Source organism: Myotis daubentonii, chromosome 4, assembly GCF_963259705.1.
Source record: "Myotis daubentonii chromosome 4, mMyoDau2.1, whole genome shotgun sequence".
NCBI classification, from domain to species: domain Eukaryota; kingdom Metazoa; phylum Chordata; class Mammalia; order Chiroptera; family Vespertilionidae; genus Myotis; species Myotis daubentonii.
Genome location: NC_081843.1, coordinates 42965183 through 42979524, shown reverse-complemented (window position 1 = coordinate 42979524; position 14342 = coordinate 42965183). Strand labels below are relative to the sequence as shown.

At 42.4% G+C, this 14342-nt stretch overlaps 1 protein-coding gene across 1 annotated transcript in view; it reads left to right on the top strand.

The window, feature by feature from the left end:
* The window catches only part of ZNF474 (zinc finger protein 474), a 29272-nt gene extending 20192 nt beyond the window's left edge, over nucleotides 1–9080 (top strand). The window contains exon 3 of the mRNA XM_059693789.1: nucleotides 7277–9080. Within this exon, the coding sequence (XP_059549772.1) occupies nucleotides 7489–8535 (1047 nt within the window). The 5' untranslated portion in view covers nucleotides 7277–7488 and the 3' untranslated portion in view covers nucleotides 8536–9080. The remainder of the gene's footprint in view (nucleotides 1–7276) is intronic.
* The last annotated feature ends 5262 nt before the right edge of the window (nucleotides 9081–14342 follow it).

Genomic DNA, 14342 nt, shown 5'->3' with positions numbered 1-14342 from the left:
ACGGATAACTAAATAATTATGAGGATGTCTCCAACAAGTTCAGATAGTCTCCAAACACATTTCTTGCCTGTCGGTTTTACTTTTCTTTTCCTTTTTCTTTTCCCCCACCATCTCTCCTGTGGCTGATCTAAACACTGGCTGCTTGATTTTTTTTTTTTTACTCTGAAATTAAATGCATCATTTCCTATGACCCTCTAATAATGTATGAAAATTCCTTCTCAGGACACTGGTTCCTTCTTTTCCCCTTAGATACTTCCCTCCCTCCTAGAATCAAGTATTTCAACCTCATTATACTTTATCAGGAAGTTTCCTTTCTGAATTTTTACCAACACATATTTCGTTCTTTTAGAAACTATCTTCGATAGAAAAGACTTCAACTAGATTCCCAGCTTCCTGAGGACAAGTGCTCTTTAAAGTGATTTTCAAATATTGAATTGAGGAGAAAAATGGGGGGAAGGGACATTTTAAAGCAAATATTGCAAATGGTCACAAACTCATATATCTTTGAGAATCAAGCATGAACTATAAAGCCATGGATCAAGGGGCTGATGAGAAACTTTGGGAGAGTGAAGTCTGGCCGCTTGACCTATAGGCACAGTCCTTACTCAGTATCGGCTAATGCTGGATGTTGCCACATTGGAATGTGGGCTCTGGATGGCCAGACTTTCCACTTCTTCAAAGGAAACCAAAAATCTAGATTTTGTATGACATCTCCCAATTTTAATATAATAGAAGTTAATCCAAACATTTTAAGCTCTATGCAGGCCAAAAAGAACATAGCGATGGGCCAGATTTGGCCTATGAACCACTGCTTTAAAGTCTTGAGAGTTATTTGGAATAGAGCTCTGTTATTGGAATAGAACTATCCAAAATATCAAAAAAATATGATATGTAGACTTGTTTATTGTTTAATGGCCAGACTCCCTCACTTTTTCTGCCTATTCTTTGAATTTCTGTACATTACAGGCCTCTACTCTGATGATTCAGATGCTTTCGGTAACTAGTTCTCTACCACACCAAATGTCTGTGTTACAATTACATGGTCACACCTGTGTGGCATTCATGATTTTTGAGTAGTCTGTGATTTGGATACTCAATATAGAGTGAAAATTACAGGCTTAATCTAACAATTGCTGTCATGGAGTGGTATTTTGAGCCTCAGCATCTTACAATGTCCTTGCAGAAGGCTCTACTTAGAAGGGTAAAGTGTGCCCTTCTCCTATTTTCCATTTCCATAGCTTTCCTAGCACTATAGACTCTTATGTCTATACCTGACAGTTAGGTTGAATGAAAGTGAAGGAACTTATTTGTTGATTTAAAATTCTTTGCAATGAAAGAGAGACAAGAAAAGGGAAATTTCTCATTGTTCATGATTAGCATAGAAATGCCGGTATGGACAGCCATATTCCCTGGAAGCCATAAGCTTCAGGCTAAAGTGTTTCCATTATTTACCTTTCAGATGCCGCTCCTGTTTTTTCAAAGCCATATCATCTTCAATTCCCAGTTGCTCTCACCTGGCCTTTTGCCCATTCACATCAGAATCACTGAGGACTGCTCATGCCATTGCCCACGTGGGAGTGCAGAGAACCAGCTAGAGTGAGCTGAGCCAGCTCCCCTCAACACTTCCTGGTCACTCAACTTATGAATGTGATCCCTTTATGTTGACATCCCTGTGGCAGTGGTGGCCTTATGACTGGGCAGTCAGCAGCAGAAGTGTCATATGAAATTAAGGAAAATGTGAATATGCCCCAAATGGCAGGTTTCCTCTTAAGATTTAGTTCAGTCACAAGTGAGAGAGCAGCATTTTCTAGCTCTGAAGCATGATGATGGTATAAAAATTACAAAAATATGCTTTCAGTGTCTGAATAGGTTGAGGGTTGAATGTTAAGATAAGTTCCATATTACTTTCTAAGATTCTATGAAATCATTTATTTGAGTTTATATTTATTGCAATAGTAAGGTAATGCACAGCATGAATATCACATATTTTTATTATTTATAGTCTCAGGGTAGTTATGTTAGCCAGGAAACAGAATTCATACACTTATTTAAAGAGAATTTAAAATAAAGATTTGTTAGCCAGAAATGAAGTTGTTACCTAGTAACTAGCAGGATAAAAGAGAACACCGCTATATAAAGGAGGTGACAACCACCATTCTTAGGGTGAAGTATCAAAGGGAAAGGGTTTGAATTATAGAAACTTAGAAGAAGTGCCTTATGGAGCTGTAAGTCAGGTCTTCAAAGAGAGGCACAGACTGACTGGTGATGTTATCTGGTCAGGGAGAGGAGTGAATCTGGTTTGCAAGGATTGCAAAACTGTAAACTACAGGAAAGAACTGCTTCTGCTGGGATGCAGTGTTGGTGGGGTGATGTCACAAGAAGCACAAGCAGACAGGGAGCCTTTAGAAAGGAGCAAGTCCTCTCTTTGTCCTCCAACCTTGCATTCTCCCTTCATTTCCACTGTTGGCAGAACATAACTCAGGGTCAGCTGACAAAGCAGAAATGGGGTATGCAGCGTCCCAGTGACAGCATCACAGAGCTGAACACAGAAAAGGGCATTTTGAGTATAGAGGCAGTGAGTTAACCACTGGCCCAACAATGATGCCTCGTTGCTCTTTCAAAAGCTCATCATGGGAAAAACTAGGTTTTCACTTTCCAGAAGTAAAATATGCCATTCAAATTTGTTCCAACAAAAAAATCTAGGAAAGGATGGCTTGCAATTTTTAAAGAACGATTGGTTCAGTATTTCCAGTTTCAAGTTTTTTATTTCTGATTTTCAGAAAAAAGTATATATTTAATAAGTCAATTTTGCCCCCAAACATACACTTTCTCAAAAAAAAATTTATTTCATCAAAAAAGATCCTAAAATTTGAAATATTACTATTAGAATTCATTTCATGTGAAATCAATGACAACTATTTAAAATACAACTGTATCTCAATTGACTTAGGTTTTCATGTATGAGACTCTTAAAAAATGGCTAAAATACAATAAACCTTTATTTCTTTATGCACATAAAGCCCAAGGGAGTTACTTGTATGGTGGCTCCAACATTATCAGATATTCAAGTCCATCCAGGTCTCTGCTCTGCCTTGTCGAGGTCACATGAATATAACCTGGTCCTATGTGGCTGCTAGACGCCGGCCATCACATCCATGTTCTAAGCATCAGTACGAACATAGGGAAGAGGAACAAGTTATACCCCTGCATTCTAAGAAGAGTTCTTACAAGCCACACACAATACTTGACTAGCTACAAAGGAGCCTCTAGAGTTGTAGCTGGGAATTTGTGTGTCCAGCTAAAAATTGGCGCGCTCTTAATTTGAGTGAGTTGGGCAGAATAACTACTGGTAAGGAACTAGCTGTTTCTGCCAGGCTCTGGGAGGGATATTACCTCATCAATCATAAACCTTGATGTGAATAAGTCTGTCAGCTCCTTTCTGTAAGTGAGATTTCATAGGTAAGGGAGACCAAATAGTATGTGAGGGCACTGGGCAGGGGAGAGTAGAAGCTGGGGAACAGGGTGGACCGAGGATATTAAGGACAAGCCTCCTCTATTTTACAATTTTGCTAAAAGTAAGCATTAGCCCCGACTCCATGTTTCTTATTTATTCATTTGTCCATTTAAAGAATTTGGATTCTATACTAAAACAGGGAAGGGCTCATGTATCACATATTTATTTTGTTCCTAAGGACTAAATTTTTAAAAAAAGAGATTTAATCACTTTGGTTGTGTTCTTTTCCCTCTTTTATAGAGGAGCACCTTCTAAAGCCAAGATGGGTTTTGCATTTCCAGGGTTATTGTATTTATCCTTGTGAGTTTGTCTCTCCCTTCCGGTGAACCCCAAAGGACATGGAAAAATGGCATCATATTGATAAAACATGGCCTTCCAAAACAGTCTTTAAATCTCCTATGTGCAAATATGGTCAGGCCAATTGGAGTGAACTTTTCTCCATGGACGCTCGGGGTGAAACTAGCTGGCTTTGCAAAGTGGTTCTCTTTATAAACTAGCAACTTTTATTTACAATATGTCTGGTGACAGGCCAATTTCTTAAGTAATGTAAGTATATGCATTTAGTACTTCCAGCGTTTTTTTGCTTTTAGAACAAACTTATAGAGCAGAGCAGCTGACCAGGCCGTGCCTTGTCAGAATCATTGGCAGCAACTTCATAAAGTTTTCAGTTTCCAAGAATTTCACTCGCTTCCAGCTACCTCATCTTTAATAATTTGTTGCCTTTAATCACAATAAAGCAAATTTCAGGAGGACATTGGAGGGAGAAAGAGATGATACAAAAAGAAGAGGTGAAGATTCGGTTGGGAATTTTATGATGCTGATGTGTGCTTCAGAGAAAATATTGGCAGTGCACACACACCTGCAAAAATAAAGATCCGTTCCTCATCAAAGTGCTGAGGTGGCTGCAAACTGAATACCATCTGGCCCCTCCAGGCGGCCTTCGCTTTCCCCCTGCACCCGTTATAGCACCCAGTTCCCCCTCATCCATCCCCGCCCTGGTCAGTAGGTCATTCCTCTGAAGGATGTTGATGAGATCAGGAAAAGGATGTGCATTGCCCACCTTGCAGGGGAAAGCTTCATCTAGAAAACCACTTACAGCAAAAGAAATGATCCCTGTCACTTAAGGGAAAAACCTGTCTTCCGTAGCCCCAATCAGTCTCTCCTGCTTTTTCCATCACAGAGGTTTCTCTTCCTCCATGCCTTATTCCCCTCCTCCCTTTTGCCTCTTCCTTCTCCTAAAGGCTGGTGGGGGCTTAGGTACCTTTCCACGGGGCCTATGAATCATCCATTAAAACAGGGACAGAAATGAAAGAGAAGAAGCTTTGCCGGCAGAATTTTAGGCAGAATGAATAATGGAAAGAGCTGAGTGCTGGAGCCAGAGAGAGCTGGAATGGATTCCCTGCTCTGTCATTTAGAAACTGACTGTCTTGGGCAAGTTATTCATCTTATCTGAGTCACAGTTTCTTTGTTTATAAAATTGAAATAATAATACCTGCCTCATAATCATTTGAGAATTAAATTATACATATAAAAATTAGCACAATATTTGATGCATAGTTGGCATTCAATAAATATTAGTTCTCTTATCATAAGGGGAATGGAGGAGTTGTTGGGGCAAGTCATGGGGCTTTCTCAGTATTCTAATCTGCTGGGAACTGTGAGAGAGAGAGAGAGAGGGAGAGAGAGAGAGAGAGAGCACGAACTAATCTGTTGCTGCACTAATTTGTTGCTTCACTTATGCATTCCTTGGTTGACTCTTGTATGTGCCCTGACTGGGGATTGAAGCTGCAACCTTGGCTCATCAGGACAATGATTTAACCAACTCAGCTACCCAGCCAGAGCCTTCTTAATTACATTTGGTGTATGAAAATTTCTGGTACCAAGGAAAATGGGAAACTAAAAGAGGAGATCTCGGTGAACAAGAAACAAAAGCAGCCCTGACTGGTTTGGCTCAGTGGATAGAGTGTCGGCCTGTGGACTCAAGGGTCCCAGGTTCGATTCCGGTCAGGGGCACGTACCTTGGTTGCGGGCACATCCACAGTGGGGAGTGTGCAGGAGCCAGCTGATCGATGTTTCTCTCTTATCGGTGTTTCTAGCTCTCTATCCCTCTCCCTTCCTCTCTGTAAAAAATCAATAAAATATAATTAAAAAAAAAAAAAAGAAACAAAAGCAACAAAGCAGAGTGGTTTGGGGTATTATTTCACCCATTTGCTGATAAAACAATTTTACCGGATTCCCTGTGTTCTCTAGATTCACGTTCTCCTTTGGATGGTGCTGATCAAGTGATACATTTTGTTTCTCTAAGCTTTACTTTCTGTGCTGATCACTCTGGGGCCAACACATTCTTTTGTCACATGTGTTAATATCACTGTCTTAGGATCTGTCAAAATGAAAAATAGTTCCCTTTTCTGTGCCAGACCTAATTTGATAGTTTTAACTGCAAATATTCAGACCTTTCTTGGCACCAAAATACAGGAACTGGGCACAGATCTCACAGCTCCTTTGGTCCTTTATCGAGCACAAAGCCCAAACAGAATTCTGATATTGATAGCACTGCCATCCTCGCTCTGCCTGAACTCACGTTTACCACGGTCAATGTCTGTGATTGGGAACGGATGCTACAAAGCTTCTAATTCAGGTCCAAGTCATCCTTCAGGAAGTGAAGATGATCCTAAGACTTCTGAAAAATAATCTTTCTTGGGGCTAGATTGTAAACCCTAGGTAACATTGTCTCATCCCTTTCCCCAAGGTAACAACTCCTAGGTTCTGCCCATAATGAGGTCTTATCAGCTCTGTCTTCTGCTTTGCTGGGGGAAAACCATTGGCTGTGTTTTTATAAAAAATATTTGGTAGATAGATAGATAGATAGATAGATAAATAATAGGGTAGCGAGCATAACGGCTATAAAAGGCCATCACACACAGTCTGAACTTCTTCACCCCAGGGAAGATCTGTACATATCCCACCAGGAAGAGGACAGGTCTGAGTTGCATTCTTGGTTTGACAGTCATGGCCACAATTTATTAATACTCCATTCCCATAATAAAGAAAAGTGGATACCTGGTAGATTATAAGACATTTACACTCCCTCTGAAAGTTTTCATAATATTTCATAATATTCTCATGATATTCACTGTTGAATTACTTCTTCTGTAGGAGTTTTTAACCTCAGACCCTCAGACACTCAAGAAGTCTGGCACACTACTATATTTCAAATAAAATATATATAGCAAGTAAAAATATCTGATAAATTATTTCCATAAAATTAGTTTTACTTGTCATCGTAAGAATATTATTTTTTTGCTTTTAAAATTATTATTCTAAAAAGAGGTCCATAGGCTTCAGGCCCTTGTCAAAGGGATCCTGGCACTGAAACGTCCAGACTCCCTCAGGCAGTGGGAGGAGGTCTTCTCAGGTGACCTGTGGTTTCATTATCTGATGTTCACAGTTCTTGGTTCTCTCTCTTACAACCTCAGCATGGTGCCTCTGATGGTTTGTGTCAGGTGTGTCTGTGAGGTACAGTAAATATCAATCTTTCTTTGGGCAGAATACTAGTTTCAATACAGTGACAGTGCCATTCACAATGGAAATTTTCTTAAACTTTATTTGAACACTGAAAAATCCTATGTGCTAGTCAGAGAGAGGATACTAATCAAAACAAAAAAATTCTGCTCTTTATGACTTTTAATCTAACAGGTGTGTGTGTGTGTGTGTGTGTGTGTGCACGCGCGCGCGCTAACTCTGGATTTGTTTCTCTCACAGATCTCGGAGGCACGGGGCGTTCAATGGGGACTTTGCAGTGCTCCAGGCTGCTGCCCCTCAATGAAGCTCTGAGTCCTGGCCTGAAGGGCTAGGTACTGGCTACAATGTGGAACCCCAGGAGAGCCAACCTGACTACCCTTTGCACTAAGAAGAAGCCCCAAATGAAACTGGGCTGAAATCAGAGCAAGGACTCGAGAAAGATTTATTCGTTAATGGAAAGAGGAAAGGAGAAAAGGGTTTCCAAAAACTTGCAACAAACTTTCCATCGCTCTAAAGAACCTACCTTCCTTATCAACCACGCTGTTCTGTCTCGTGACTCCTCTTTTAGCCTTTTGCCAGAAACAGAGCAAGTCAACCCTGCTGAAAACATAAAGACAAACCCTCAGAAAACTAGGCCTGGAACTGTGATCCTCTCAAAACGGTCTGGTAAGAGAATTATGTCGGAAAGCCAGCCTAGCCCACCCGTGATCCCCTCCCGCAGGCCCGGATTCCGCATATGCTATATCTGTGGCCGAGAATTTGGGTCCCAATCACTCGCCATTCATGAGCCCCAGTGCTTGGAGAAGTGGCGAATTGAAAACAGCAAGTTGCCCAAGCACCAGCGGAGGCCAGAGCCCTCCAAACCACAGCCCCTGGGCGGCGGCAGTGGGTCCGACATTCTTCAGGCAATGAACGAGGCAGCGTTCCAGAGTTCTCAGGCCCAGCTGCTGCCCTGCGAGTCCTGTGGCCGCACATTCTTGCCAGACCGTCTCCTTGTTCACCAGAGAAGTTGCAAGCCCAAGGGTGGTGGGCCCAGAGAACCAAACAGCAACAATTCTAATGACCTGCCTGGTCTTAGGAAAACTTCTGGTGGCGTCCCAGCTCGACCAAGGACTCTCATCTGCTACATTTGTGGCAGGGAATTTGGCTCCCTCTCCCTGCCTATTCATGAGCCCAAATGCCTGGAAAAGTGGAAAACAGAAAATGACCGGCTCCCCAGGGAGCTCCGCCGGCCATTCCCACAGAAGAAGCCTCAGCCCCTGGTACCTGGCGAGGGGCCAAGTGAAGCTCAGCTTGAGCCCTGCCCAAACTGTAGCCGGACCTTTGCTCCCCAGAGCCTTCTGGTGCATCTGAGAAGTTGTAAGGCTCAGCCAAGTGGGCCACGCGTTCAGAATTTGACTTTAGAGAGTAAAGGTGGCCTGAAAGAGTCCACTAATTTCAAGCAGCAAAGGCACGTGGCCGCGCCCACTGTGACTGATAAGGTAATTCCTGCCACATGAGATGCCCTGGTTGGACCGGGCAGTGCGTACTGCCTCCAGGGGAATGAGAGAAAACAGACCCCGAATCAACTGCCTCAAGCCCTAGAGTGGTTTCTTTCGATGGCTATTTCTGACTCAATGCAGCCTGTCCAAGTTGACCCCTGTCCCACTCCAGGGGCTGTATCTCTGATGGCAACGTACACATAAGAACATCCTTGCCTGGCAGATTCATAGTTCTCTTCCATTCTGTTGAGAGAGAGAGAGAGAGAGAGAGAGAGAGAGAGAGAGAGAGAGAGAGAGAGAACTTCTTTTTTCCCTGACCCCTCCAACCAATAATCCTTGGGAGAGACTGTTATTTGAAAATGAGTCATTAATGCTATGTCTGCATTACAGAGCTATACTCCCAGTTCCAAAAGCCAATATTTATTACCAGTTTATTTTAGTCATCTACCTTAGGAATTCATTTTTGGCAACACTGGGTTATGCTGAGTTTATCTTACTAAAATAGAATCTGTGTCAAAAACCCCAAATGACTTTAGCAATAATTAAACACTGGCGCACTCGCAGGAATAGACGTGCTCTGTGAATACAGCATGTTTTCTGTTAACGCTTACATGATTGTAGTATGTGGGGAATTGACCCAGTGTAGACACCCAAGCAGGGAGGCGTGTGTTCCTGGTTCTGGGACGTGCTGAATTCCCGCTGCTGCTCTGTACCTTTTATCTGGGTTGGACACCACGCTCTGACTCACCACTTGGGCATTTAATTGTAAATAAGCATGACCCAGGGGTTCTCAGTCATAGGGTGTAGTGTTGTTGGGTTTTCACCTGAAGTTTCTTCATCAGCCAGGATTGGGGAAGGATGCTCATGAGGGTGGCTACCTGCAAAACAGGGCATGGTCCATGGACTCTGTCCTACACTTAAGCCAGGGGGATGGATGTGCTGTCCTTGTCACAGCTTACAGATGTCAAATCATGAAAAATAGGATGTGGTCAGTCTTCTTCTTCTTCTTCTCCTCCTCCTCCTCCTCCTCCTCTTCCTCCTCCTCCTCCTCCTTCTCCGTCTCCTTCGATTTGCTACTTGAAACACCCACCTGCATGATTCTTTAAATGGACTGTTTTCAAAAAATAAAAAATAAATAAATGAACTGTTTGGGGGAAGCTAAGGTTACTCAAGGTATTGCAAAGTATTAAACCAAAAGGGGGTGGGGGATCTTTTATGTTTAATTCAGTGTTTCTTCCTTACTCTTTCATTGCATTATTTTGGCAAATATCTAGTACTTTTCTCTAACTACCATGTTTAAAATGACATTATATGGACTTGCTGCTTTAGAAGATTTCAAGATAATGATCCTAAAGCTGAAGAGTCACACTGACAGAAGCTGGGTAAGTGTTCCGATGAACATTGAAGAAAGGATAGCTGGTTTCTTCGCCCGATGAAAACCCAAACTCTTAAGTGTGGCAAGGACTGCAGGCTGGTCTCATAAACATGATCTGTTTTTCCCATCTTCTGGCTGTTGTTTTTCTTTCAAAACATGTGAGGTCTGGATTCAAAGAGCAAAAGGCTTGTGTCTCGGGGTCACAATCAGCAACTCTGTTCCTGTGTGACTTTCAGCCCTGTTTCCTGATTGTATGCATTTACTTCAGATGTTCTCATTACAGATCTGGAGATAGGGAAGAGTGTGGGCAGGATTCTTGGGCTTGTTGTTATAACACATACTTTGTGCTCCCAAGAGTGGAGCCAACAGGCTGAGCACAGCATGTTCTCACTCAGTCACGACTGCTAAAAGAGGCTGGCCTGGAACCACGGCTTCATAAGAGGACACCTCCTGACTCACGCAGTCGTCTGGAGGGGAGAATGTCAGAAGGAGAGGCCAGCGAGGGCCCCGATGACTCGTGCGTTTAGCATAGCGGGGAGTTCATCAGAGCCAGGGCATCTAGAGGGCATGGCTGTGTGAGAGGACAGCCAACTCTGCTCCCAGACGTGAAAAGGCATGTGTCAGTGAGAAACTGGCGCCCACAGCTGTCAGATGTGTGCTGGCCTGTTTGGGGACCAGGCAGGCTTCAGTGGAGGTCAGAGAAAGGTCATCTAACATAGGGGCTCTTTAGTTGCCAGATTTAAAGCAAGCTTGGTTTAATGACAGTGGAGAAATCTCCTTAGGCTTCAGAGAGGCATAAGAATCTGGCAGCAATGGACTTTATTCCTTCGCTGAAAAAGATGTTTGCCATGCAATGGTACTTTCAGCAGAAAGGCTCTCTTGGGAACTGTAGTTTTCTCTTTTGTTTATGATTTGATCCTGTCTATTGCTGTATTTCTTTTATCATTTAGAATTTAGATAGTGCCGTGCATCATACATTTTCCATAAAGGGCACTGCCCTATGCATTATTAGGTTTCAGATTTTCATCTGCCTGTGATGGTCGACTTTTGGCTGACTATGATGCACATGCATTCTTTTTAAAAATATATTTTATTGATTTCAGAGAGAGAGACAGACAGAAACATCAATGATGAGAGAGAGAATCATTGTTTGGCTGCCTCCTGCATGCCCCTCACCAGGATCAAACCCACAACCTGGGCATGTGCCCTGACCTGGAATCAAACCGTGACCTCCTGTTTCATAGGTTGATGCTCAACCACACCAGCCGGGCCACATGCATTCTTTTTAGAGTTCAAATGTTTCCTTCGTTTCTTCTCTTGTCAATTATAACAATTTCCCTCTAGAATCCTTGATCTGACTTCTGATTAGAATCAGTGATCTCGCCTGATGTTCTCAGGGGGCTCAGTCTTGCAGTGAATTCAAGTGAGGAAAATCTTTTCAGAACCATGATCACAGTGCTTGGAAAACAATTCACTCCAGTCGGGCAACATGACTGTTTCGCTGGCAGAGTGAATTACCTTCTGCTCAGAACGTTCTTCCAACATAGATTGGCTCAGTTCTCTTAGGACACAGATGCTTCTGTCACCTTTCAATCATTTCTAAACATAAACAAATGCCACTAAGGCAAGTTCTCGTCCAAGACCTCAATGGACACTTTGCAATCTGTTCTGTTTATTGGTTAGATAATGCTTGGGGTTATTTTCTTAGGATTATGCTGGTCACATGTGAAACCCCTTTTCTAAAAATCCTTTATTACATTATAAAGTAGGCATTATTTTTCTGTAGGGAAACTCTTTTCTATAAATGATCATCTCTCTCAATGTAGTTTTATGCTCAGGTCTGTGCTAAAAGTCCCTTCAGATACCTCTTTAGCGTCTGGTGCTGCCATCTGGTGTTTTCTTTTAAAGCAATGTCTTCTACACTATCAAAAATATTATTCCTTTTCTCTTTGTGCTACCTCCAAATATATTTGAGAAGGTACCCTTATAATACAAACTCTAGTTATTTAGGGCTGCAGTTACATATTTGGTTTAATGTTATAAATTCTTTTTCATGGCTTAGTGTCTCATCCTCTAAAGGCAAAAATCTCAATAGGAAGGTCACCATCAGGAAGACTCAGAAGGGCAGGATGGATGGTTTTGTGTATGCATATGTGCTATTAGGTAAGAAGTATTTGTTTATTGGGAGACATGGAAGAAAGGAAACTTTTCTGAGTACTTTCATGATCAGCACTTTATATACATGATCTCACTTTAATCTTCATACTATTACTAAAAGACAGATAATATTTTTCCCACTTTCTAGGTGAAGCAACTGAGGTTAAGCAACTTGACCGAAGTCACACAGTGGGTGTGGTAGTGGGTGTCAGAGCCAGATTCAAAGGCTCATTACCTTTGCATGTCACTAAGAGAGAGGATTATGTGTGATACAAAAAGGGCATGGTTATCTTGCCAGGCTATGAGTGTTAAGTAGGACAAAGAGGACAGAAGCTTGTTCAGTCAACAAATACTTAGTTTGACATTGGCTAAATACTTAATATAGAGTCATAAACAAGATAGACACAGTTCTTGATCTGATGGAAATGTGTAGAGGAAATATGAAATAAATATAAAATTTCAAATTGTGATATGACAGTGTTTCTTGGTGGGAGTGGATATTCTTGGGTCAAGAAATCTCTGGGAGGAAGTGATATTTCAGCTGAGATACAAAAGGTGTGAACGCATTAGTCGAGACATCCTGGCCAAAGAAAACATGTGTGAAGACCTTGAGGTAAGAAAGATCTTTAAATGGAACTAAGAAGTCCACAGGTGGCCAGAGCCTAATGGAACAGGAGATAGGCACACGAGATAAAGCTGTAGAAACAGCATAGTTCTCTCCAGCTGCTATGTGGACATAGTGCCATCAGTTTGGCTACTCCAGGAGTCCAGGTGAGGGCTGATGATGCTTGGCCTAGGGTATTGGTAGCAGAGATGGAGACAAGGTATAATGAGAATGTGATAGTTAGGACATGGTGATAGCTAGGACGTGGAAGGGTAAGGAAGGGGGTCAAGGATGACTCCCACATGTCTAATTTGAGCAACTGTACTAGTTGTGCCATTTTCTAAGGTGAGAAAGACTTGAGAAAGGATAGCTCTTGAGGGTTAAGACAAATAGTTCTATTCTGGGCATATAACATTCAAAATGCTTATGAGCTATCTAAGTGGGTAAGTCGAGCTGAATATATAAGTCTGCGTCTCAAAAGAAAAGACTAGGCTAGGGTATGGATTTGTGTCGTATTAACATATATTTAAACTCATAGACCCAGGGCGGAGCTCAGTGGCATTACCTTATTTGGGGATCTGAAGGGAAGGAGCTGGAGGATGAGTGCCTGGAGACACTAGAGAAAAGACCAGAGCGTGGTGCCACAGAGGCTGAGACCAGAGGAAAAGCCAAGAATAGGGGGTGGAAAACAGTGGAAGGCCGAGGTTGAACAGGATGAGGGCCAGAATATCTCTCTGATTTGGCAATGCGGATTTCGTTCGATAACCTTGGAATGAACACATCCAGTGTAGTGGTGGGGGTTGCCGAGTGCATGGTTGATAAAGACAGGATGTGGTTTTAGAAGTTTGGCTTTGGTGATTAGGAGAGAAATAATGGGTCGGCTAGAAATAGATAATGGGCTTAAGAGAAGTTTCTTTAAAAGATAGGAGCTTCCAGACTATATTTGAATGTTGAGGATTGTGATCCAGTGGAGGGAGGAAGGTTGAAGAAGCAGAATGGTAAGGGTACGTGTAAAACCTGAAGGAGAAATGGTCCCCAGGGGTGAGATCCCAGTTCAAAGTGGGCACTTTTTCATTTCAGGATGAGGTTGGCTGCAAATGGAGGTAAGTTTGGAGGTGCTAATGGAAAGATGAAGGAGCGATAGTCTGTTAGCTTTTATCTTCTCAATGGAATACCAGGCAAGCTGATCAAGCCTATCACATGAGAGAGAAAGAGGTATAACGAGAGAGAAAAAGTTCATTTTAAGAAGCTACTTAGTCCTTTGTCTCTTCATACTTTCAGTTACACTGAGTTCCTGAAATCAAGGCTAAGGTTCATAGAACCATTTGCCTCTATGATTCCCAAACACAAGAATGAGTTGGAACTCTTTGAAGATGTTAGAACATTCAGTGGGATTCTTCTAGGGGTTTCCACCCTTATCATTATCTTCAGTCGCCCTAGTTCACCTCCCCAGCGCTGCTGATGTCATAAAAGCCAGCCTCGACCTCACAAACTGCCCCCTGATGATGCTGGCAGCTGGACCACTAATATCCAACCCCATGTGCCACGTCATCTTTCCTTGGTGCCAAGCATGCCCGCACATCAGGGCAGCATTTTAGGATCCCACAGCTCCCAGGTGTACTAAGAACCACTTTAAGGTAATAAGACAAGTTCTCTTCTGCACTGTTGTTCCTCAAAACCAACCCAAAG